The sequence below is a fragment of the Coregonus lavaretus genome, assembly GCF_964263955.1.
Source record: "Coregonus lavaretus genome assembly, chromosome: 19".
NCBI lineage: Eukaryota > Metazoa > Chordata > Actinopteri > Salmoniformes > Salmonidae > Coregonus > Coregonus lavaretus.
The window spans coordinates 11,095,955-11,119,872 of record NC_140006.1 but is presented as its reverse complement, the minus strand read 5'-3'; the positions used below and the strand labels follow the sequence as shown (position 1 = coordinate 11,119,872).

General features: G+C 42.8%; 1 protein-coding gene across 1 annotated transcript in view; it reads right to left on the bottom strand.

Moving 5' to 3' along the window:
* Positions 1–17,886: 17,886 nt before the first annotated feature.
* Positions 17,887–23,918, bottom strand: part of LOC311146807 (leucine-rich repeat and immunoglobulin-like domain-containing nogo receptor-interacting protein 3) — a 94,113-nt gene continuing 88,081 nt past the window's right edge. Inside the window, exons 2-4 of the mRNA XM_084183406.1 lie at positions 20,085–20,697; positions 19,210–19,953; positions 17,887–19,022 (exon numbers count right to left, since the gene is read on the bottom strand). Coding sequence (XP_084039532.1) covers positions 18,450–19,022; positions 19,210–19,953; positions 20,085–20,651 — 1,884 coding nt within the window. The 5' untranslated portion in view covers positions 20,652–20,697 and the 3' untranslated portion in view covers positions 17,887–18,449. The remainder of the gene's footprint in view (positions 19,023–19,209; positions 19,954–20,084; positions 20,698–23,918) is intronic.

Genomic DNA, 23,918 nt, shown 5'->3' with positions numbered 1-23,918 from the left:
CCATCAGAAACCAAAGAGAAACCATTATCCTCAGACCCTTTAGTTTGAGCAAATCTGTCTGTAACCCCCCCCCCCCCCCCCCCCCCAAAAAAAAAAAAAATAGATCAGGAGAAATTCTGAGGGTCGATTCATCATGAGCCTAAAATAGCTAAGTTTAGTTAGTCCCCCAGAGTAGCTTTGTCTCCCTTTTGGGATTGATACATCCACAAGCTCAAGTCTTTGACTAATGGGCCAAGCAAATACACCAAAGACAACCCCATGGCAATAGACCTAACTGCACAACACCAGTGGCCATGTGTGTGAAACAGGCAAGGATAAACAGTCAGACATGTCCTCTCTTCTTCTGCTCAGTCAGAAAAACACACATTTCACTATGTGTTTGTGTGTATGCTATGTACTTGCATGTGTGCTTGTATGTGTGTGTGTGCAATGTTGGTAATGTGTTTGTACAATCACACTCCAGGGGTGTGATTTCTCTGCAGCAATCTGGTGTCTGCTATGCAAGTACAACAGTGCCACCTGCTGGTCGTTTCAGCACACTGTTGAGAGTGAGGAGGTTATCTGACACCATGCACACATCTCAATAGTCTAACTGTCTCCTTTCCTTCATCTGCACTGATATAAAAGACCTAGAGAGGTGAAAGCCAAACACCAGGAGAACAATCATTACACTGCTTTCACCTATTTTGCACTTTCAGGTCAGCGCGGATGAAGAAGAGGTGACGTGGGGAGACAGACACTTTAGACTATTTAGATTCATCCCATTATGTCAGGAAGCCTACTTGAGGTTGCAGAGTGGAATAAGTAGGTTATACTTACATACACACACACACACACACACACACACACACACACACACACACACACACACACACACACACACACACACACACACACACATATGCACATGTGCATACACACACACACAGCCTGAGCTGCTTTGTTTCGGGAACAGAGGACATGTGCAAAGACTATCATCCATAGTCATATTTTGATGTTGATTTGATTTGACTAAGATTCCATCTATTGTATGGCTGTTAACTATGTAGCTACTGGAGGGTATGTTCAGGTACCAAAGAGTTACAATGAAATCTGAGAAATCTCGACCTTATTGAGTGTTCTATCGAGGTAACAGGAGGGGACTGCCCTGCTCTAGTGGCCAAACACAAGGGTCAAACGTCACAATATCATTTGAGTGCCAATGACATTTACCCTTTTATGATAATCAGAGAGAGCAGTGCAACTACTTCCCTTACCATGCCCCCTAGTGGGCGGCCAGTGCCATAGCAACCAACAAATCATTCTAGATCCTCCCATAGAGAACGAGCTCTATGGGGAGATGTGGCCATTCTGTATCTCACGAGAATGGATTAATAGATATGATCAATACTAACCAAAACATACTGAAAATTAACTGTAAATAAACTCTGTCTTTCGAGCTTTAGCTCTCTCTCTTCCCTCCCCCCTCCTCTCCTCTCTTCTTCCTCTCCTCCCTCTCTTTCCTCCTCTCTCCTCTTTCTTCTCTCTCTTTCTCTCTATAATATTGATGCGGGTAAAAAGTAGTACTATAGACACAAAGTTTATCTTTCTTGTGACTATTGTGCTCTGTCGTGCTGAAACTACATGTAAAGAAGCACCTTGTTAACAAAACATAAAACATAAAAAAACAAATTAAAAAGAAAAACAATCTACATGAAAAAGGCTGACCATTCACGAAGGAAACAACAGAACACAACAGAATGACTGTGCATATTTGTGAATACTTGTGTGATGAAGTAGATGGACTCCTAGCTGGACTTTCCGAAGGACCTCTTTATGACCTCTGAACTTTTACCCCTGAACTGGACTGCCCCCTGCATTCCTCTCTGCTGAAAGCTCCAATGAGGGGGCACCGCATTGGGTGGAGGAAGGGATGACAATGTCACTTCCTCTTTAACCTCTTGTTTCCTGTTGGAGAGGTCTAGTTAGGGACATACTGTAAAAGACAGGAATCAGGAAGATGAATATTTTTTCCCCGGGTTACCGTGGAAACCGATGTGTTCCTTTTCCTTCCACTTGTGTAGCATCTTCTAGCGGGCGATAATCATATTTAAGGTGGAGATGCGGACAGGGACAATGGGGGGTGTATAGCACAGGAGGTTGGTGATACCTTAATTGGGGAGGACAGGCTCATGGTAATGGCTGGAACAGAATTAGTGGAATGGTATCAAACACATCAAACACATAGTGTTTGATGCCATTCCATCCGTTCCGGTAATCATTATGAGCCGTCCTCCCCTCAGCATCCTCCTGTGGTGTAGATGGGTCTCACTTAGAGACAGAGAAGAGACCTAGGTGTCCAGGGAGAGATTTGTAGGTTTGTAGCGAGGATGTTAAAAGCGTTATGTTCAAATCCAAACTGAAGCTGATACATGATCGAGACACAGTGTGGCTACCTCACAGAATAGAGTGGACTGTGACACAGCCACGGATACCAAAGATACTTCAGCTGCCAGTCTAAAGCTAGACCCAGGACTCAATCCTAACACACACATATACACATATGCACGCAAGTGCACACACACAAACACACAACACACACACACACACACACACACACACACACACACACACACACACACTGTAAATCACAAACCCCTACACAGAGCAGTTGCACTGCATATTGACCACAGGGAGGTGGTAGCTATGCAGACAGAGTTGAGTGCCTTTTTCCTTCAACCACGGGTTGGACTGCTCTGAACACACACATGCACAAACAGACATGCACAGAAGTACAAATGTGCACAGACACACACACACTCTCACACACACCTCATTACACGCATGCCAAGGTGTAGGGGGGCACATACAGGATGGAACGGTGGCAACAATAAAAGGGGCATACACAAGCTTAGACTCAACTCCCATTTTGAATTCAAAAAGCACTTTGTTTTGTACATTTTATTTATTCTATGATTTATTAATACTTACCGTAACCAAATTATCACATGCGTCATTGAATGAGACACATTTGACACATTTGACATGGGTGGTGATGGTTTGATCAACAGAGAGCCTGTGTTTGTGCACGTGTGTGTTTGTGTGTGTGCGCCATTGCGTGCAAGTGTGTGTGTGTGCTTGCAGTCGGCTGATAATGTGCCCCAGGTATGGAGGTGTGTCTGTATTTTGGCACACACACACTCCTACCAGAGATATTTTTATGTAATTTATAGCGGGAGTGTGTGTGTGCCGCGTGATGTGTCTGCACTCTCTGTGATCCAAAACCACACCCTCAGATATCTCTCTCTCATTGGCTAGCATTGGGGTAAATCAATGGCCAATCAGCAACCAAAAACACACAGTGCTCCACCGCACTCCACTCTAACCCTCTTCACCTATCCCCTGTCCTGGCTAACTCCCCAACTAGGCAGGCATGTGTAGACAATTCATCCCAACATACCTCAAATCTTTAATATGAAGGTTATGCAGTGAAACAATAAGAACAATGTTATTAGCAATGAGAGTCATGAGTCACTGCTAAAATAATTGTTTTTATTCATGGAGAGTTTGTACTAGAAGCCTTTTTAATGTTTGATATGGTTTGTTGATTTATCCCTCTGTATCCTGTTATGACGGAGACTGACTGTAACTAAAAATAATGGGATGGGTAAAGAAGAATGTGGGAAAGATAGAAAGTAAAAGCTGACGAGGTGTGGAAGGAGTAGTAAGGCTGAGGAAAAGGGAAGTCATGTGGTAGGGCTGTAGGGCAGAGGAGAAATGAGGTAAGCTGTGAGGGTGGTATGGTGTAAGAAGATAGGATTATGGGCAGAGGTGAAGTGTAGGGTGTAAGAGATGTGGGGTCAACTATAAGGGAGGTAGGGTGGGTTTAAGGACATAGGGAAAGGGTGGTGAAAGGGTTCTAGGGCATAAGGTAGGGTGTGAGGGGAAGGGTGGTAGGTTGTAAGAAATCTAGGGTGGAGGTGTATAGGTAATGTACAGTATGTAGGGAAACATCAGGGTTTAGGACTAAAGAAAGGAAAACAATACAGGATAGTAACAAAAAGGTTCATTTGAAAACCAACCATGACACATTGTGTTCCTTTTATTCTTTTCTAATTTTGTTTCTTAAAAACTACAGTTTTGTTAGCCAACTGTCTCCTGTGTGTGTTCAATTGATCCCCATATTAAAAAGAGAACCAACCCACCAGAGCACCTCTGTTGTCAGGGGCGAAGCGAGCGGTTCTTATATGCATGGATATTATATAGCTGTATAGAAACTGCAGGATGAAATGTACTCCCGGGTAAAGGAGAGGGGGGAGAAAGGAAAGAAGGACTGGGGCTGGAAAAGAGAAGTTAAGAAAAGGGGTGATGCCATGTAATGTTTTCTTTCCTTTCAGTTGATATTTTGTTTGTGCTGGTTGTGTGTATGTACTGTATGTGTTGTCTCCTCCTCCTGTATGTGTTGTCTCCTCCTCCTGTATGTGTTGTCTCCTCCTCCTGTATGTGTTGTCTCCTCCTCCTGTATGTGTTGTCTCCTCCTCCTGTATGTGTTGTCTTCTCCTCCTGTATGTGTTGTCTCCTCCTCCTGTATGTGTTGTCTTCTCCTCCTGTATGTGTTGTCTCCTCCTCCTGTATGTGTTGTCTCCTCCTCCTGTATGTGTTGTCTCCTCCTCCTGTATGTGTTGTCTCCTCCTCCTGTATGTGTTGTCTCCTCCTTGTCTTTCTTCTTGGTCTGTTGTGTCTGCTGTTGTGTGTAACCCTGCCCTGATGTGTGCTAGTGAGGGATGCTGGTGATCTTTTGGTCTTTTCTCTGTATCATGTTATGTGCATTCACTGCTTATTTCATGTTGTTGAATAGAAGGCCCCTGTGTGTATCTCTCAAACCAGCACTGTCCTGAAGTAGTGCCCTGGGTGCCTGAGTGTTTTTGCATTCACCAAAGCTAAGATAAAGTGTTGGCAAACGCAGAATCAGACTGGCACTCAGGCTACTGAAATAAGCTCATGTATATGATGTAATGGCATCCATTTTTACCCCAGAGAGCAAGAGAGTCCCGGCGCTCTCTCAGCCCTAGTTCAGAATGTTCTCTCCCTCTTCCCTTACCTGTCAATCAATCAGAACCAAGTGTCTTTGTGATGGTAGAAGACAATCAATTTCCAAAAAAAGAGTAGAGAAATGGAGAGAAAAGATGGAGAAAGGCAGGCAGAGAACCGCTGAACAGGATGGGAGGATAAGAGGAGGAATGGCTCTCAGGGTGAAACAGCCATTGTGTGTGGCCCCTCCCCTTCGGCCTTCAACCTTTAGGATTGACCTCTGCTGCAGAGGTCAAGGCGCCAGGGACTCTCCCCAAGGATAATCTGACTGGTTAACTGGACATTTAATCAAATATGTTTTTCAAATGCCCAAATACACACACGACATGTACACACCTACACACACACACGCTCATGTACGACACACATGCACACACACGGACACATTGAATTGGACTGGACTGGATATGTGAAAGTAATAAGGGTCAGGGCTTACACGCTTACGGTGTGGAGTCTCCAGTGTGTTGCTCTCTCATATCAAGCCCTGTAACAAACACATAGTACCCCTTAATTAATTGATTGATTGATTGATTGATTATTTGATTGATTGGCCCTAGGGTTCGCCACCAATTTCTCAGAAATTGAGTTTCTCCAGGCTCAGAAGTAATTCTAGTCACATCGTATATGTATTGTGACCAGATGTTGATTTTAAATGTTCATGTACTGGTTCCCTTTAGCACAGAATGCTTTGCAAACACCACAATGTTCCGATCTATCTTCTGCTAGATCCATTCACTCAGGGTACGGTGACTCTAATGATATACCACAAGACTTATCAGAGCAGACATCAGTGTGAACACACACACGCGCACACACGCAGACACACGCACGCACACACACACACAAACACACACACAGGCTATTCCAGTATTTACCAATATATTCCGTACAATCACACATACGCAGACACTGCCTGAGAGCCATTCCCCGTCTCTATTCCACAGTAGCATAGAGAGCCTGTGCAGTTACTCATGATGTTCGCCTGCTGAGACCCTTAATGAGTAATGACTGTAACAGAAAATACACTAAGTGAAAAACCAGTATGGGTAAAATGTGTGTTTTGAGTAATTAAATAAAGAAACAAACAATTGGATGGCAGTCTATCTTTGATTTTCATTTACATGAGAGAGAAATGTGTTTTTAAATCGGTCAATGCAACATATTCTAATTTATAGGCAATGTGTAGAGTTTTCTGGCTTGTTTTGGCCTTATTGACGTAGGAAGAAGTATTGATTCAATTGTAAACTAAAGTACATTTTGCAAGGATCTTGCATGCCATCTATAGTTTACGTTTCAGTATTGGGATGCACAGGAGAAGATGGTCCTTATCAGATGACACTTCTGCCCTCTAGTGGCAATTCACCAGAATGACCAGACATATTGTCTGTGTCTGTGAGGGTGTGCATGATGTGCATGTGTTAGTGTGAAATTGAATTCATATTGACTTTAAACCAAGAGGAGACAGATGTAACAGTGTAACAACATGCTTTATTGACGAAAAATAGTTCCTCTTTTACAAGACAGACGGTATAAAATAAACATAAAAGAAAACTCCAGATAGTCGAGAGGCAGATATATATATATATATATATATATATATATATATATATATATATATATATATATATATATAATACCAGTGAAAGGTTTGGACACACCTACTCATTCAAGGGTTTTTCTTTATTTTTACTATTTTCTACATTGTAGAAGAATAGTGAAGACATCAAAATGATGAAATAACACATATGGAATCATGTAGTAACCAAAAAAGTGTTAAACAAATTTGGACTCCAGACCAAAGGACACATTTCCACCGGTCTAATGTCCATTGCTCGTGTTTCTTGGCCCAAGCAGGTCTCTTCTTATTATTGGTGTCCTTTAGTAGTGCTTTCTTTACAGCAATTCGACCATGAAGGCCTGATTCACACAGTCCCCTCTGAACAGATGATGTTGAGATGTGTCTGTGACTTGAACTCTGTGAAGCATTTATTTGGACTGCAATTTCTGAGGCTGGTAACTCTAATGAACTTATCCTCTGCAGCAGAGGTAACTCTGGGTCTTCCATTCCTGTGGCGGTCCTCATGAGAGCCAGTTTCATCATAGCGCTTGATGGTTTTTGCGACTGCACTTGAAGAAACTTTCGAAGTTCTTGACATTTTTGGTATTGACTGACCTTCATGTCTTAAAGTAATGATGGACTGTCGTTTCTCTTTGCTTATTTGAGCTGTTCTTGCCATAATATGGACTTGGTCTTTTACCAAATAGGGCTATCTTCTGTATACACCTCTACCCTGTCACAACACAACTGATTGGCTCAAACGCATTAAGAAGGAAATAAATTCCACAAATGAACTTTTAAGAAGGCACACCTGTTAATTGAAATGCATTCCAGGTGACTACCTCATGAAGCTGGTTGAGAGAATGCCAAGAGTGTTCAAAGCTGTCATCAAGGCAAAGGGTGGCTATTTGAAGAATCTCAAATATAACATATATTTTGATTTGTTTAACACTTTTTTGGTTACTACATGATTCCATGTGTGTTATGTCATAGTTTTGATGTCTTCACTATTATTCTACAATGTAAAGAATATAAAAAATAAAGAAAAACCCTTGAATGAGTAGGTGTGTAAAAACCTTTGACTGGTACTGTATATATATATATATATATATATATATATATATATATATATATATATATATATATATGTATACCTCTCCTACAAGTCAAGTTGCTATGTGACTGGGTGAAATGGATTGAACCCTTGGAGAAGAAATGCTAGAATATTATAGATACTTCCTATATCCTACACAACCATGCCTACAGTATTTAAAACAGTCTACAGAAAAGATGATATGATGTGGCTAATATATGTATATATATATATATATATATATATATATATATATATATATATATACACAGTTGAAGTCGGAAGTTTACATACACTTAGGTTGGAGTCATTAAAACTCGTTTTTCAACCACTCCACACATTTCTTATATAATAACAAACTATAGATTTGGCAAGTCAGTTAGGACATCTACTTTGTGCATGACACAAGTAATTTTTCCAACAATTGTTTACAGACAGATTATTTCACTTATAATTAACTATATCACAATTCCAGTGGGTCAGAAGTTTACATACACTAAGTTGACTGTGCCTTTAAACAGCTTGGAAAATTCCAGAAAATGATGTCATGGCTTTAGAAGCTTCTGATAGGCTAATTGACATAATCTGAGTCAATTGGAGGTGTACCTGTGGATGTATTTCAAGGCCTACCTTCAAACTCAGTGCCTTTGTGCTTGACATCATGGGAAAATCAAAAGAAATCAGCCAAGACCTCAGAAAAAAAATTGTAGACCTCCACAAGTCTGGTTCATCCTTGGGAGCAATTTCCAAACGCCTGAAGGTACCACGTTTATCTGTACAAACAATAGTACGCAAGTATAAACACCATGGGACCACGCAGCCGTCATACCGCTCAGGAAGGAGACGCGTTCTGTCTCCTAGAGATGAATGTATTTTGGTGCGAAAAGTGCAAATCAATCCCAGAACAACAGCAAAGGACCTTGTGAAGATGCTGGAGGAAACAGGTACAAAAGTATCAATATCCACAGTAAAACGAGTCCTACATCGATATAACCTGAAAGGCCGCTCAGCAAGGAAGAAGCCACTGCTCCAAAACTGCCATAAAAAAGCCAGACTACGGTTTGCAACTGCACATGGGGACAAAGATCGTACTTTTTGGAGAAATGTCCTCCCGTCTGATGAAACAAAAATAGAACTGTTTGGCCATAATGACCATCGTTATGTTTGGAGGAAAAAGGGGGCTGCTTGCAAGCCGAAGAACACCATCCCAACCGTGAAGCACGGGGGTGGCAGAATCATGCTGTGGGGGTGCTTTGCTGCAGGAGGGACTGGTGCACTTCACAAAATAGATGGCATCATGAGGAAGGAAAATTATGTGGATATATTGATGCAACATCTCAAGACATCAGTCAGGAAGTTAAAGATTGGTCGCAAATGGGTCTTCCAAATGGACAATGACCCCAAGCATACTTCCAAAGTTGTGTCAAAATGGCTTAAGGACAACAAAGTCAAGGTATTGGAGTGGCCATTACAAAGCCCTGACCTCAATCCTATAGAACATTTGTGGGCAGAACTGAAAAAGTGTGTGCGAGCAAGGAGGCCTACAAACCTGACTCCGTTACACCAGCTCTGTCAGGAGGAATGGGCCAAAATTTACCCAACTTATTGTGGGAAGCTTGTGGAAGGCTACCTGAAACGTTTGACCCAAGTTAAACAATTTAAAGGCAATGCTACCAAATACTAATTTAGTGCATGTAAACTTCTGACCCACTGGGAACATGATGAAAGAAATTAAAGCTGAAATAAATCATTCTCTCTACTTTTATTCTGACATTTCACATTCTTAAAGTAAAGTGGTGATCCTAACAGACCTAAAACACAGAATTTCTACTAGGATTAAATGTCAGGAATTGTGAAAAACTGAGTTTAAATGTATTTGGCTAAGGTGTATGTAAACTTCCGACTTCAACTGTGTATATATATATATATATATATATATATGAGTATGTACAGTTCTGTTCTCCAAAGCCAAGGGTCAAAGCACTATTTCCAACGGGAAGTGGAACAGTATTCAGTATTTAGCATACTTCCATATCTCCATTGAATTTAATTGTGATTTTGTGATTAGAACCTTTCCTCTGAAACTGTGTGTGAGTGTGTGTGTCACTGGGATAACCTTCAGATGGAGCGACGGAGTTCAGCACCCATTCCTAGGTTTCTCCAGTAATACTTAGAAAAACAACACAACAAATCAAAAGCAGAATAAAATTAAAAAGGTTCCAAACTTCTTAGCAAGGCTATAATGCCAGGATGAAGCAAAGCTTTACCATTGTTGACCAACAAAATACTTCACCAAACAAATACAGAGACAAACGTAGAAGCCACAATGTGTGTGTTTCTCATTATGGTCTTAAATTGCTCCACACAACAACCTGAAATGGCTGTTATTTGATAAGGCTGCCCAGTGACTGCTTGGGAAGGTCCACTGTGGGACCTCAGAGAGCGGTCCCTATAGAAATTAAAAGAATAAAGAATAGATAAGAATCTCTATTGTGGTCCCATGGTGGGAATTTGAATGTTGTTGTACAGAGAGACTTACTTCTATATCTAAACTCTTCTTAGGAGTGGGAGAGGCTAAGTACAGCAGCTCAGACCTGGTAGAGAGAGATTATCTTCCTGGCACCGTCTCATTTTAAAATAACTTTGAACAATATTGGAGATTAGAAACCTAGGAATAAGTGCGGTCAGACTGTAAAGTATCCCTCCTCCCACTCCTGAGGTTTGAATCCTATTCTTACACAGCATTTATCTGTGTCACACATTCATGAAAAGTAGTCCTACATTAGAACCTGTGTACAAAACAAAGCAAAAACAAAAGAATCCTTTAGTCCTTCATTTACATTTCAAAATATACATGATCTGAGGTACTACAAGATCAAAATCATTTGAGGTATGTCTCTCTGTATTCAGCTACATCGGTTCTTGAGGACAGGAGTCCGTTTCTTATGGCAGTTGGTTTCACTCAGTCCCATGGCTAGCATCTATGGCACCCATTTCTCTCCATACAGGTGTAAGTAAGTGTTTGGCATGCATAGATTAAACCTGCTAAACTCACAAGAAAATAAAACAGTTTTGCTTGAGAGAGAACTGATCAATCTCTTCAAAGGAATCATCACGATGAGAAACGATGAGATCTTGTTGTTCTAGATAACTTGAAACAGTCTATCCAGGTCTTGTGTCTGGAAGTAGCCTAGACTAGCTAGCAGGCTAGCCAACTTCTTTCAACAATTAGCTTCAGCCGGCCGGTGTGCGACCTTTTGACAAGTTGATCATAGCGAAAAAATAAAATACTTCTGCATTTCCCGCTGTGTAAACACATTGCAAATAGTCTTACGATAACTCCTGATAACGTTGGGTAGCTGATATTCAGAGTTGAAATAGTCAAATTGATTAGTCACAGGAATCAGGACTAATAAAGCCAATGCAATGGCCTGTTTTACAAATGGTGGGCCTTCAACATGGATGGGTATTCATAAAATTCCATTGTGGGCCTTTTGGACGTCTTTTTTTGGTGCAGTTCAGAACCGGCCTTGATTACCACATCCACAAACATTGGTTTTTGGTCCAGTCCGGACCAAATCTGAACCAATCATAGACGTCTATGTTTGGGTCAGATTTGGTGCGGTTCATGCCGGCCTTGATTTCAACGTCCATGGACATAGATTTTTGGTTCGGACTGGACTTAATCTGAACCAATCACAGATGTCTATGATTGGTTCAGATTTTGTGCGGTCTGGACCAGTCTTGATTTGGCCCAAACATAGATGTCTATAAATTACTTATTTTCAACTTTCAATCATAACCAAAATTAGCCTGATTTCAACATCCAGAAAAAAAGTATTTTCAATGTCTGGAAAATATGTATTTTCAACTTCCGGAAAATACATATTTTTACCTTTCATTCAGAACCTAAATTGAACCTAACTTCAATGTCTGGAAATTCCGTATTTTAGACGTCTTGTCAACGTCATTTTGCTTAATGGAACTGTTCTGGTTTTGGGTCTTGCCTAGGGCAGCAGAATGGCATGGATTTGCTTTGCATAACCTATCTGTGGGGCTAGTTAGGGACCGTCAATAAATTACACAACGTAAATGGGTCAATATTTTCTATCTATTAGTCTCATTAAATGCTTTCAATATTTGTATATACATTTCTACAGTTAATAGTTAGTTTGAGGTCTTTAAGTCATTGCAATTTGGAGCTATTGACGTTTAAAAATATTGTCCCGTTGGTCTCATAGGGATATCGAATGTCAAACCAAATTGACCATGGGCATTATCATGGGGTTGAGTGCAGCTGCGCTCCGAATTGATGATTTCTTGGGTGCTGATAGGTGTGGGCAGGGTTGAAGTAAACCCAACCCAAGGAAGACTGTTACAGTACCCTTCATTCTGTAACATACAATTGTTTCCTAATTACTGACTTTATAACCAAAGTTATCCTATTTACACTTTGTGGTCAATTTTGACATTAGAATAAATGTTTCTGACTAATATCGATGCCACATAGTCCGTTTCTACCAGAGGATTTGTTTATTGCCTTCAGTTGCTCATTAATTAACAGACAATCTGAGCCACAGTCAATGGAGCAAATTTCAGAGAAATAAATGTTCTTTAATCTATACAACTCTCTCATGTCTACAGACATAGCACAGCTATGATGTCAAATACCCAACACTACATTGAATTCATGTTTTGTGGCTATCAGTAGGATATCAAATCAGTAAAATACTGACTTGCGAAGCTAACAGTCAATTTGTTTTCTATGATAGTGTTTTGTCATGGATAATGACAAAAGTTGTTACAATGTCATCTGAGATCCAGTACAGGCATAAAATGCTCCCATCAATAACACTCGTTTGTGAACATGGTCAATGGACAAAGGGGGCGTTGTTGGGGCTGCATTTCTAGACCTAAGGAAAGCTTTTGATACGGTTAACCATAAGGTTCTCATCACAAAACTGTCCAAGTTCAACTTTTCCCCCGATGCCTTGAGATGGATGAAATCATACCTTGAAGGCAGAACCCAGTGTGTCAGAGTGAGCAATGAGCTGTCGCCCACTCTCAGCTATGATGTGGGCGTGCCCCAAGGGCCCCTCCTGTTCAGCCTGTACATGAATGATCTGCCTTCTGTCTGTACTGGGTCTGAAGTTCAAATGTATGCAGATGATACAGTGATATATGTGCATGCAAAGAGCAAACAACAAGCTGCACAAGAAGTCACTACTGTAATGGTCCAGGTGACAAAGCTGCCATGCAGCTCTCCATGTTGTCTGTAGCTTGTGAGGTGTGGAAATTTTACTGAAACGTTGATTAATGTGTACTGTCCCTTTAAAAATAAACTAAAACTCAATGCATGTTATCTGCTATGTCCCACTCTCACCACTAGGGGCCAGTGTGACCATACTGAAAGGGGGGTGACTGTCCACAGCAGTGTTCCAAGCCTATATTTAATGTAAATATCATGGTCAATTTACATATTGCCCCTTGTGGGTTCCTTAAAAATAGTGGGTCCTTATTTGTTATGGGAATAGATAGTTTGAACCCTGTGTCATGGTAAGTCAGAGCACCTTACCGATCACTGCACCTGTACACAGCCCATCTGAAATTAGCCCGCCCAACTACCTCATCCCTATATTGTTATTTATTTTGCTAATTTGTACCCCAGTATCTCTATTTGCACATCATCTCTTGCACATCTATCATTCCAGTGTTAATACTAATTGTAATTTTTGCACTATAGCCTATTTATTGCCTTACCTCCATAACTTGCTACATTTGCACACACTGTATATATATGTATTTCTGTTGTATATTTGACTTTGTTTTGTTTTACCCCATATGTAACTCTGTGTTGTTGTTTTTATCGCACTGCTTTGCTTTATCTTGGCCAGGTCGCAGTTGTAAATGAGAACTTGTTCTCAACTGGTTTACCTGGTTAAATAAAGGTGAAAAAAAAAAAAAAAAAAAAAAAAAAGGATCGACCCAAGGAAATAGCGACCTTGACAAATATTTCAGTTTCTGGAGTACATGGTTCTCTGCTACAAAGACAACAGTAAGAGGATCCAAACGTTCACAAAACCAACTCTAAACCACACCTTTAACCTCTTCCTTGGTATCATATTTGTTATTATCTCAGCCCAATTAGTTCAATGATATCTGGAATGACAAGTCTAACATCAGACCTAATTTCCTTTGAAACATGTTGTTGAGAGGATGATTGAACCTAAGGGCAATTGTAATATAAAAATTGTGTGAGGTGAGTGGTTAAAATACTCTCCTATCCTACTTTTCTGTGGCCCAAATAAAGGTGCTAAAAAACAATTATTTTGGGGGTTTTAATAATGGGCTGTGGGGGGGGGGGGGGGGGGGGGGGGGAGGGAATTAATGCCACTGCAATCAAGAGCAGAACCCCACTGCTTTCCCTAACCTTGGCGTAAAATAGAGAAATCAAAAAGAATAAATTTCAAACTTTGTACTGTAGCTGCTAATTATCCCCCTTTTATCTGAGACTATTTTCTTGTCTTATTTTTATCAGTGCATTCTCTGGGCCAAGCTTAAAGGGGTTTCCCATTAAGGGTATACCCTATTACAGGGGCTGCTGAAAATGGGACGTCTCGCCACACACACGAACACACAAGCACGCGCGCCACATATGCACGCACACACACGTCTACCCCCACCCACAAACACGGGCACACGCGCACACACACACACACACACACACACACACACACACACACACACACAACACACTCCGCAGGCAAGGACAAACTGGGGGAGGCAGGGGAGAGCTCAGCCTAGATTCTCAAGACTTTCTCAAGACGAGACGAGACACTCACTCAGTCACTCTGATGTCTCCCGTTCTCCCGTAGAAACATGAAAGGCTACAAGGACATTCCGTCTAGAACACTATAATGTTCTCAGTGTTCTATTCAGGAATGTTACAGTTGAATAGGGAAACTATTTGGCAGTCCACCCTTTAAATGTCATCCATTAGAATCAATTAGAATGTGCAGCACGCTCCGCAAAGGGTTAAATGAATAGGTAACCTAGGAAACGAGTACTCTCTTTCAGGTAGAGAGGTAGAGGGATGGAGATATAGAGCAGGTTGAGTGAAGTTCAAAAGGCTCTCAATTTGAAGTGCACCGAATGAAGTACACTACCACCCTACTTCCTCTTATAGTCAAGGACCCCTGAAGGTCGAATTGGATTTTATATGTATGCAAATGCTTATCTTCAAACCTGAACAGCAATACCTTCCAGGGAGAGAAAAATAACAAACTTTTCTCCTCTTGACAATTTAAAAAAATGGAGGCAAGAGATGTGCTCGTCTCAGATCAGTACAGAATATTTTCGGTTTAGACCAGATTCTTTGAGCGTTTTAACAGTATTTCCCCCCTTTCTTTACAGTTGTGGGTTAGTGGCTTAGACAGAATATTTGCAGAGATGTTACATACATATAGTCTAGAGGTTTCTGTACCCAGAGAAATATCCCAGAATGCAGTGTGTAGATGGAATGGAAGGTTATAGAAGCAGGAGTTTGGGTAGGTTGGTTCCAAGAGGGGAACCAAAGTTTCAAGGAACCTGGGTCACCCCTTATCATTATTTCAGTTGCACAAGTCCCTGCTCCATGCTTGATAACATTACTCAGAGCAATGACTCAAAACACGACAACATTGAATCACCGGCCAAATAGAATATGTGTCTACTACTCTCTTAGAAAACAATTTGCTATCTACAACCTAAAAGGGTTCTTCGGCTGTCCCTACAGAAGAACCCTTTGAAAAACAATTTTTGGTTCCATGTAAAACCCCTTCCACAGAGGGTTCAATATGGAACCCAAAAGGGTTCTACCTTGAACCAAAAATAGTTCTACCTGGAGCCAAAAAGGGTTCTCCTATGGGGACAGCCGAAGAACCCTTTTGGAACCCTTTTTTCCAAGAGTGTACCACATGACCATACTCAAGCCTAGTTACTGTGAATGGGGATAACGAGGTCTGGGCATAAACTGATGAAGAAGAAGAGAAGGAGGGAAAGATAACAAAACTAAATACCTTCATCTAATCCCTACATCTGTGATTGACGTTTACACCATCACACCATCAACAACCACAACAGACATTCACAAAAACAGGAATATGGAAAACCACAGGATTGGAATGAGAAACATCAGGTGAGGTATTATCTCTATTCTCAAGACCGGAGCCAAGATGGATTCTCACACGTCTCTTCTGGTAGAGAGAAAACCCGACTAATGTCCTAATCTATTTCTATTCAGCCTCATTAAACTTTAATAAATACAGAACTATTCATCATCACACAGGCCATTTGGTCGATTTGTTCTACAGATGTACTTGAGGATAATTTTAGAGCCTTCAGAATTAATCTAATTTGAAAGCATTGTGACCTTGCATCCTACACTAAGCTCCTTCTAATTTCCTAAACTTTTATCCGCATCATGGCAAATGGTTAATTCTCCACACACACGCATGCATGCACACACACACACACACACACACACACGACACACACACGACACAAACCTTCAGTGATGGAAGCTCATGTTGAGAACAGGAGTAATCTCTCTGACGGATGCCGGAGTTTAAGCGGTTAACGGTACACAGTTGACGTAAACGGTTTGCGGAGAACATCAACTGAGGTAAAGCAAAAGGGAGGGAATTAAAGGAATGAAAGCAAAACACGTCATAATAAATCCCACAGTACTCTCCACTACGTGATGTACATGGCGTGGACAGGGTTCACACGACTTCATTTACATTTTTCATTATCGGTCTCCAGCCAGGGACCCCTCCCGTAGAAGGACCAAGTGGGGGGCGCAGGATGCGAGATAGAGCGGGGGACACACTGGGCTAAGGGGGCACAGACATTTGTGCACTGGCCGTCTCAGAGAAAGAGAGCGAGAGAGTTTAGTTGTCAACACAGTTCTGTTGTGAGTGATTATAGGGCGCTGTGCCGTTCTGGATACTATAGCTCTGTAGCGTTGTGAGTGATAATAGGGTGCTGTCTCACTATCTATCTGACTGTCTATGCCACTCTGCTGGCCAAACTACAGAAGATGGTCTTATGATCATTATGATAGCTCACAAAATGGTAATGGTTATAGCAATGATCATTATACTAGCGGGTGTATCATGCAGCTACTGCTATCTGTTGTAGGATAGGAAAACTACCATCACTAATCGAATCTAATGCTATTGCTTTATAATGAAAACTGTACATTAGTTGCTTCATAAAGGATTTGTGTTTGTACATACAGTGTTGCTAGAATGTTATCATGTAAACTGTGTGTGTGCGTGTGTGTGCATTAGACTATGTGTGTGTGTGTGTGTGTGTGTGCATTAGACTGTGTGTGTGTGTGTGTGTGTGTGTTTGCCCTTTATATGACTTTGTGTTTGTCCTGAGAAAAGGTTCTGTACACTTGTGAATGAGTGCGAACATGTGAGTGTGAACGTTTGTGTGCATGCTTGCATGTCTGAAAGTGAGTATGTGTCCTGTACTGCATGTGACTCTGAGTGTGTTGTGACTTCCATGCTTCTCCCCGTGGCAGCTCTGTGGAGGTCAGTTCTTTCCCAGCACAGTAGGAGGGGAGCAGGGTTAGAGGGAGGTTAGTGATAGGGGGCACATTCACTCCCTTCTCCACTGCCCTCTCCCCACATCCCACAGTGGTATGGTAGTAGTATTAGTGGAAGGTTAGAAAGAGGATGCATGAACATACTCCCTCTCCCCTCATCCCACTGACCCCACTACTCCCTCCTGCGCTGGGCTGTGTGTTGGTTGTCATGGTTACCGTGCGGCCCATGCCCAATGGGCTAAGCTTCCCAACCAAACCCTTGGGGCGCCGGGCCATCATGGTAACCGTCGGCCAGCGCGCTTTGTTCCAACTCACACAGCTAACCTTGTTGCAAACGGTCACGTCTGAAAGTGAAGTGGGCCCAATTTAGGAGTCAGAATATGCTTTCTTTCTTCTGGTCTTTTTTGTCATGAATTTGAAAGGGTCAAATGATTGAAGTAGGTTTCTGCATTCATTTAACTTGGATTCAGTCTCTATCTGGAGTCCTGGTTTCAGCACAACCTTCCTCAGTTCAGCTGTGGCCTTGATGGTGTCTTATAAATCTGACAATGGAAATCATATCCCAAATATCCTATAAAAATGGCTTGTTTTTATTCAATACTATAATCTTATTACTATACAACTTACTTTAAATTGCAATATTTACATGCTATTGCAATATTTCTCAAAAAGGCAGAATTTAAGAAAGCAAGACTACAACTACTGTGATAAGTTGATAGCCGTGTCTCTCCATGCCCTCTGTGCAATGACCACTACAAGTACACAGCTTCCAGGAAGTCCTTTTCACTTCCTGTGATGTGGCTTCCTGTGAGAGAGACATAACTACAAGCATTTCACAACACAGTAATCACCTAAGAGATCACACGAAATTCTTAACTTCTATAATTCTTATCAAGCTCAATGACAATGATATATTATCTTAAATACACATTTGTACCACAAGCTGAAAAAAACCAGTAAGAGCAGGTGAGATCAAGGTCATCATCAAACCGAATCTGGTCATGATAACATGCCATGTGTGAATACCGTATGCATTTTTTATTTTATTTTTTGCGAGTCAGTGCTGTGTGTTTTGTCAAACACGTTTCCGTGACGTGCTTATGCCTCCCCGTGTGGCCCCTGGCTGCATTGTTTCATATCATCTTCATGTTGAATTTCCGGGCCCCTCCGGCACCACCCGTGGCCGCCGGCCCCTCTGCCTTCCGGAAAGGGGTCTCCACTGTAAAGTTGTTCTTGCGCTGGCCCCGCCCCCGGCTCCATGCGAACAACAACAGGAAACAGAAGAGCACCACGCCCAGGAAGGTGATGCAGCCCATCGCCGTGGAGACCAGGATGGTGGTCAGGTCCAGGGTGAACTTGAGGAAGACGCGCGTGCTGTTCAGATTTGTGTCGTTGAAGAACTCGCCGCCGTACAGCGAGCGGTTTGCGAAGAAGGCTGACGCGGCATCCAGCGGCGCGCCCCGGACGGTGAGCATGGCAAAGTAGGTATCGTTGCCGCCGGCGTTGCTGGCGATGCACATGTAGGTGCCGCTGTCGGTGACCTGGGCGTAGCGGATCTCTAGCGTCCCTCCTGGGAGGACAGTGATGCGGCCATTGCTCTTGGCTGTGATTATTCGGCGCTGAGGGGAGATCCACATGATGTTGGGGGCGGGCTCTCCCACGGCACTGCAGAGGAAACTCACTGGCTGGCCCTCACGAGCTGTCACCTTAGAGGAATGAATGAATGGATAAATGAATTAATGAATTGATAAATTAATGAATTAAAGAATGAATGAAGTATTAGGCAAAAAACGGAAACAGGCAACGAAGCTGTAAGTACTGCATATCAATGTGTACCTACACTGTAGTTACATTATGCTTATGTGTACAGCAAAGTGGGATAATAACTCTTACCTGTTGAAGCTTGCGGTTACGTATCTTGGGCTTCTGGCAAGTGAAGTGATCGAAGAGCGCTGAGTCGGTGAAGGTGCTGAGGCTAAACCCCTGCACCTCCTCCGGCCCAGTGCACACAGGCACCCTGCCGTCAAAGTTGAGGGTCTTGCGTCTCTGCAGGATCCACAACAGACGGCAGTCACACAGCAGCGGGTTCCCGTCCACCCGCAGCGTCTCCAGACTGTTGACGGAGTGGAACGATCCCTCCTCCAGGGTCTGGAGTTCGTTGGAGGAGAAGTTGAGGACCCGGATCTGTCTGAGGCCTCCCAGGGAGTGAGGCTCCACCATAGCCAGGCCCGTGTTTACCATGATCAGCTCCTTGAGCCTCAGCAGGTCCCTGAAGGCCCAGGGCTCCAGGGTGGTGATGGGGTTGTAGGACAGGTTGAGATGGGTGAGGTGGATTAGGTTCTTGAAGGAGGACGAGGGGACGGAGGTGATGTTGCTGTTAGTGATGGACAACCAGGACAGGTCCAGGCCCTGGAAGCTGAGCGGGGAGATGTACTCCAGATAGGGCCAGTTGTCGATCTCCAGCCCCCGCAGGTTGATAAGCTTGCGGAAGTTCTGGTCTTCTAGGACGGCGATGCTGAGGTGCCGTAATCGCAGAGTGACCAGGCTGCGTAGGTAGGACAGTGTCTGGCCAGAGATGGACGTCAGGTTGCAGTGCTCGATGGTCAGGTCCTCCAGCCCCAGTAGACCAGAAAAGGCCTTCAAATACAATCAGATCGAACTTGATTAGATGTGAGTGCCAATCGTGGAAACATAATATAATCAATAAAAGGTTATAGACAGATCAGGAACAATAAAGTGCTTGGTAAACAGATGGGGTAACAGCTTACCTTATGAGAGATGTAGACCAGGTCGTTGTCTCCTACCTCCAGGTGTCTCAGACTCCTCAGGTCCTGGAAGGTGTAGTCCAACAGAATCACCATCTTGTTCTCACTCAGGTCCAGCGTTGTTAGGTTGCCCAGCTTGGCGAAGGCCCCCATGGGTACCAGCTTAAGCTGGTTCCCCCTCAGCTGTAACACCCGGAGGCTCTGCAGATTGGCGAACGCGTTGGGCTCCAGTGTGGCAATGAGGTTCTCACTCAGGTCCACTTCTTCAAGGTGCGGGTACGGCGCCAGGTCGCCCGTCTCGACCAAGCGGAGCCGGTTCCGGCTGAGGTCCAGGATGCGTGTTTCCGTAGGGATGCCCTCTGGAATTCCGGTGAGTCGCCGCCGCTGGCACGAGACCGACCGGATCTGGGCCGAGCACTCGCACCGTGGTGGGCACGCCTGGCAACCGCCTGGCAGCAGGGTTATCATGGCAACCAGCAGCAGGGCCGGCCCCCAGAGACTCACCCACCGCCACAGCGACAGGGACCACACACCGGGGCCCGGGGAGCCAATCATGGCCCTGGTGGTCATGGTCTGACTCCTAGCCTATCACAGGCCGGGTCAGTGTACTACACACCTATAGAGAAAGGGAGACAGAGGGAGGAGAGGTTATTGAGAAAGTGTGGGAATTGAGAGGAGTAGAGGAGTAGGGAGGAGAAAAGGGGGAGAAGGTAGATAAAGACAGAGAGAGGGAGGTTGAAGAAAGAGAGGGAAAGATGGAGAAAAATAGAAGGGAGAATTGAGGTAAGAAATTGAAGATATAGGGAGAGAGGGGGGAAGGGATAATGGAAAGTTCAGACAGAAAAGAGTGTGGGTGAAGGGAGGACAGGAAGACAGATGGAGAAGTCTTTTAAAACACCTATCCACACATGCATGTTCATAAAAATGACATTCAGTGTCCTGGATAATCCATGCTCCCTACCATACCACTGCCATTATGCCCCTGATAACCAGAAAGCTTAGACATCACAGCTACTTTGCAAAGCATTAAACCACCACTGACACCATCACTTTATAGTACATTGTTTTGTTTGTGATATTTAAGATACAGATGTAGGATCTTAATTTGATCACCGTTCAATGCAGGAAATTTTTAACTTGTAGTGTATTTGAGGTTTAAAAAGACTTATGAAGTTTGAAATTTCCAGACATTCAGACTTGAATGTCCATTAATTATAATCCACATAATAATTCACATTTCCTGTTGCTGCAGGATTATTTTCCTGCTGTAGCAAACTGGCTCAAATTAAGATCCTATGTCTGTAGTGAAGATACTTGTTCATTTATCTATTAGTGTAGCAGTAGAACAAGGGCATTGTGAGTCACGTGAGTGAGAAGCAGCCTGTGAATTCATGCATGTTTCCTCCTCTTCTCTCCTCCTCGCCATGTGCTATCTTCACACCTCGACACACACTGAATTCATCAGACACAACATATGACTCGATGCAAAGAGACAACAGGGTTAGCGTGGAAACATCCCCTGAAATGCCTGTATATTCTGTGTGTATATGTGTATCACAGTGACATGAACACATCATTTTCTTCATACAAATACACACATACACACACCTTACAGACATTTCAGATAATGTTTTCAGGCAAACCCTGTTGCCTCATTGGCACTGAGTCATTTTGTGGGAATGTGTGTGCAAGTGACTGTGAGTGTGTCTTTGAATGTGTCATTTCAATTTGAATAAATTAAAATTGTATTTTGTTCTTCTATCCACAAAAAAAGAAGAAGCTAATGCTTAAACGTTCCTTCAAGCAACCTGTCAAGTCACCCACGCAATGTTGCCATTGAGTGATTTGCCAGAGGACACCAGCCAAAAGGTTCAAAACGTTCAGTACCGCCCCTAATACACACACACACACACACACACACACACACACACACACACACACACACACACACACACACACACACACACACACACACACACACACACACACACAGACACACAGACAGACAGACAGACAGACAGACAGACAGACAGACAGACAGACAGACAGACAGACAGACAGACAGACAGACAGACAGACAGACAGACAGACAGACAGACAGACAGACAGACAGACAGACACACAGACACACAGACACACAGACACACAGACACACAGACACACAGACACACAAATACACACACAAACACACAAATGTTCAGCATTGACTGCACCGATTCTCATTTACATCAACAACCTACAGAAGAGTTGCAGTGGAGGGAGCTATAGGGATGATTAGGTTGCCAAAGTAGAGAGAGAGGCCCCAGGGTTAACAGCCTTACTTTTGTGACAAGTGCCATGTGACCTTTTATGAACAGTCAGAAAGTCAGTCAGTGACCTTGGTTGAAGAGGATGTGATGCCCCTTCATCATAAAGAGGATGTGATGCCCCTTCAAGTGGACAGGGAGTGATGACAAGTTAGTGTTTTTATATTGGGACCAGGTCCCAGACTTCACCAGGCCCCTGGCTTACAAACCTAGAGCTCCATCTCATTAGTCCTGTATCTCATTCCCTCCACGTCTCCAGTTAAACACTAAAAGAGAGCTGAGATCAGCTCAACACAATTAGCACATCAGAGATATATGGGAGCGGGATCGACACTGACACATGTGGAACACCCTGTCATGGATCAAAGATGAAACAGGTACAGTACAGCCTGTTTAACAGGAATTAAAGAGCCACACAAGTATCTTATTATAAGGAAACACTGAAGATTGTTTATTCTCTCTCAAATCTAAAGGCTGCTATTTTAAAAAGGCCATGATAAAAGGATTGATGATGCAAATTATTGTCTTCACTTAGCTGTTATTAGAGGTGAAACACCATGAAAGAAGCAGACATTAAACTAAGTCTGAGCTGCATTGAAAGTTGGGATCTTAAAGGGGTAGTTAGGGATTTTGGCAATTAATATCTTCCTCAGAGTCTCTGCGTTAGCACATTTGCTAACTAGCATTAGCTAACGCTAGTTAGCATTGGCTCGCGGAACTACCTCTAACTTCCTTCATACTGGACACAGAGACATAAAAATGGTATCCACTAGTTCATTGCCAACATCCTGAACTATCCCTTTAAGACGAATGAGAAGGAAAAGGTTTTATAATATATTACACTGCCTTTACTGGAGGGATGTTAAAAAGCACTCTGAAGATTGGTTTTGTTTCAGGCAGAGCTAAACAGATTAATAATATATGTGCTAGTTTGTGTTTATCGGGCACCGTTCAAGGGTTGAGTTATGGGGCAAATAGCCATATTCTCCTCAGGATCTTTCTGTCTGCCTATATGGTAATACTCTATACATTATACCGCATATTCTCTCAGGTTCCTAGAGATTTAAGAGAGAGAATGTATATCCTTCACGCATCTCCACTTGTACTATTAATAGCCAGCTTTACATACAGCGAGGCATTGGTAAACCCACACAGACATTGTACCGCTGCACACACACACACACACACACACACGCCACGCACACACATGAAAAAATTATACAGTTTACTATAGAATACTACAGTACTTACTATAGAATTCTGTAGTAAACTGTAGTATACTGTAGAATACTATACTACACACTGTACAGTCGTGGTCAAAAGTTTTGAGAATGACACAAATATTAATTTTCACAAAGTCTGCTGCCTCAGTTGTTATGATGGCAATTTGCATATACTCTAGAATGTTATGAAGAGTGAGCAGATGAATTGCAATTAATTGCAAAGTCCCTCTTTGCCATGAAAATGAACTTAATCCCCCAAAAACATTTCCACTGCATTTCAGCCCTGCCACAAAAGGACCAGCTGACAT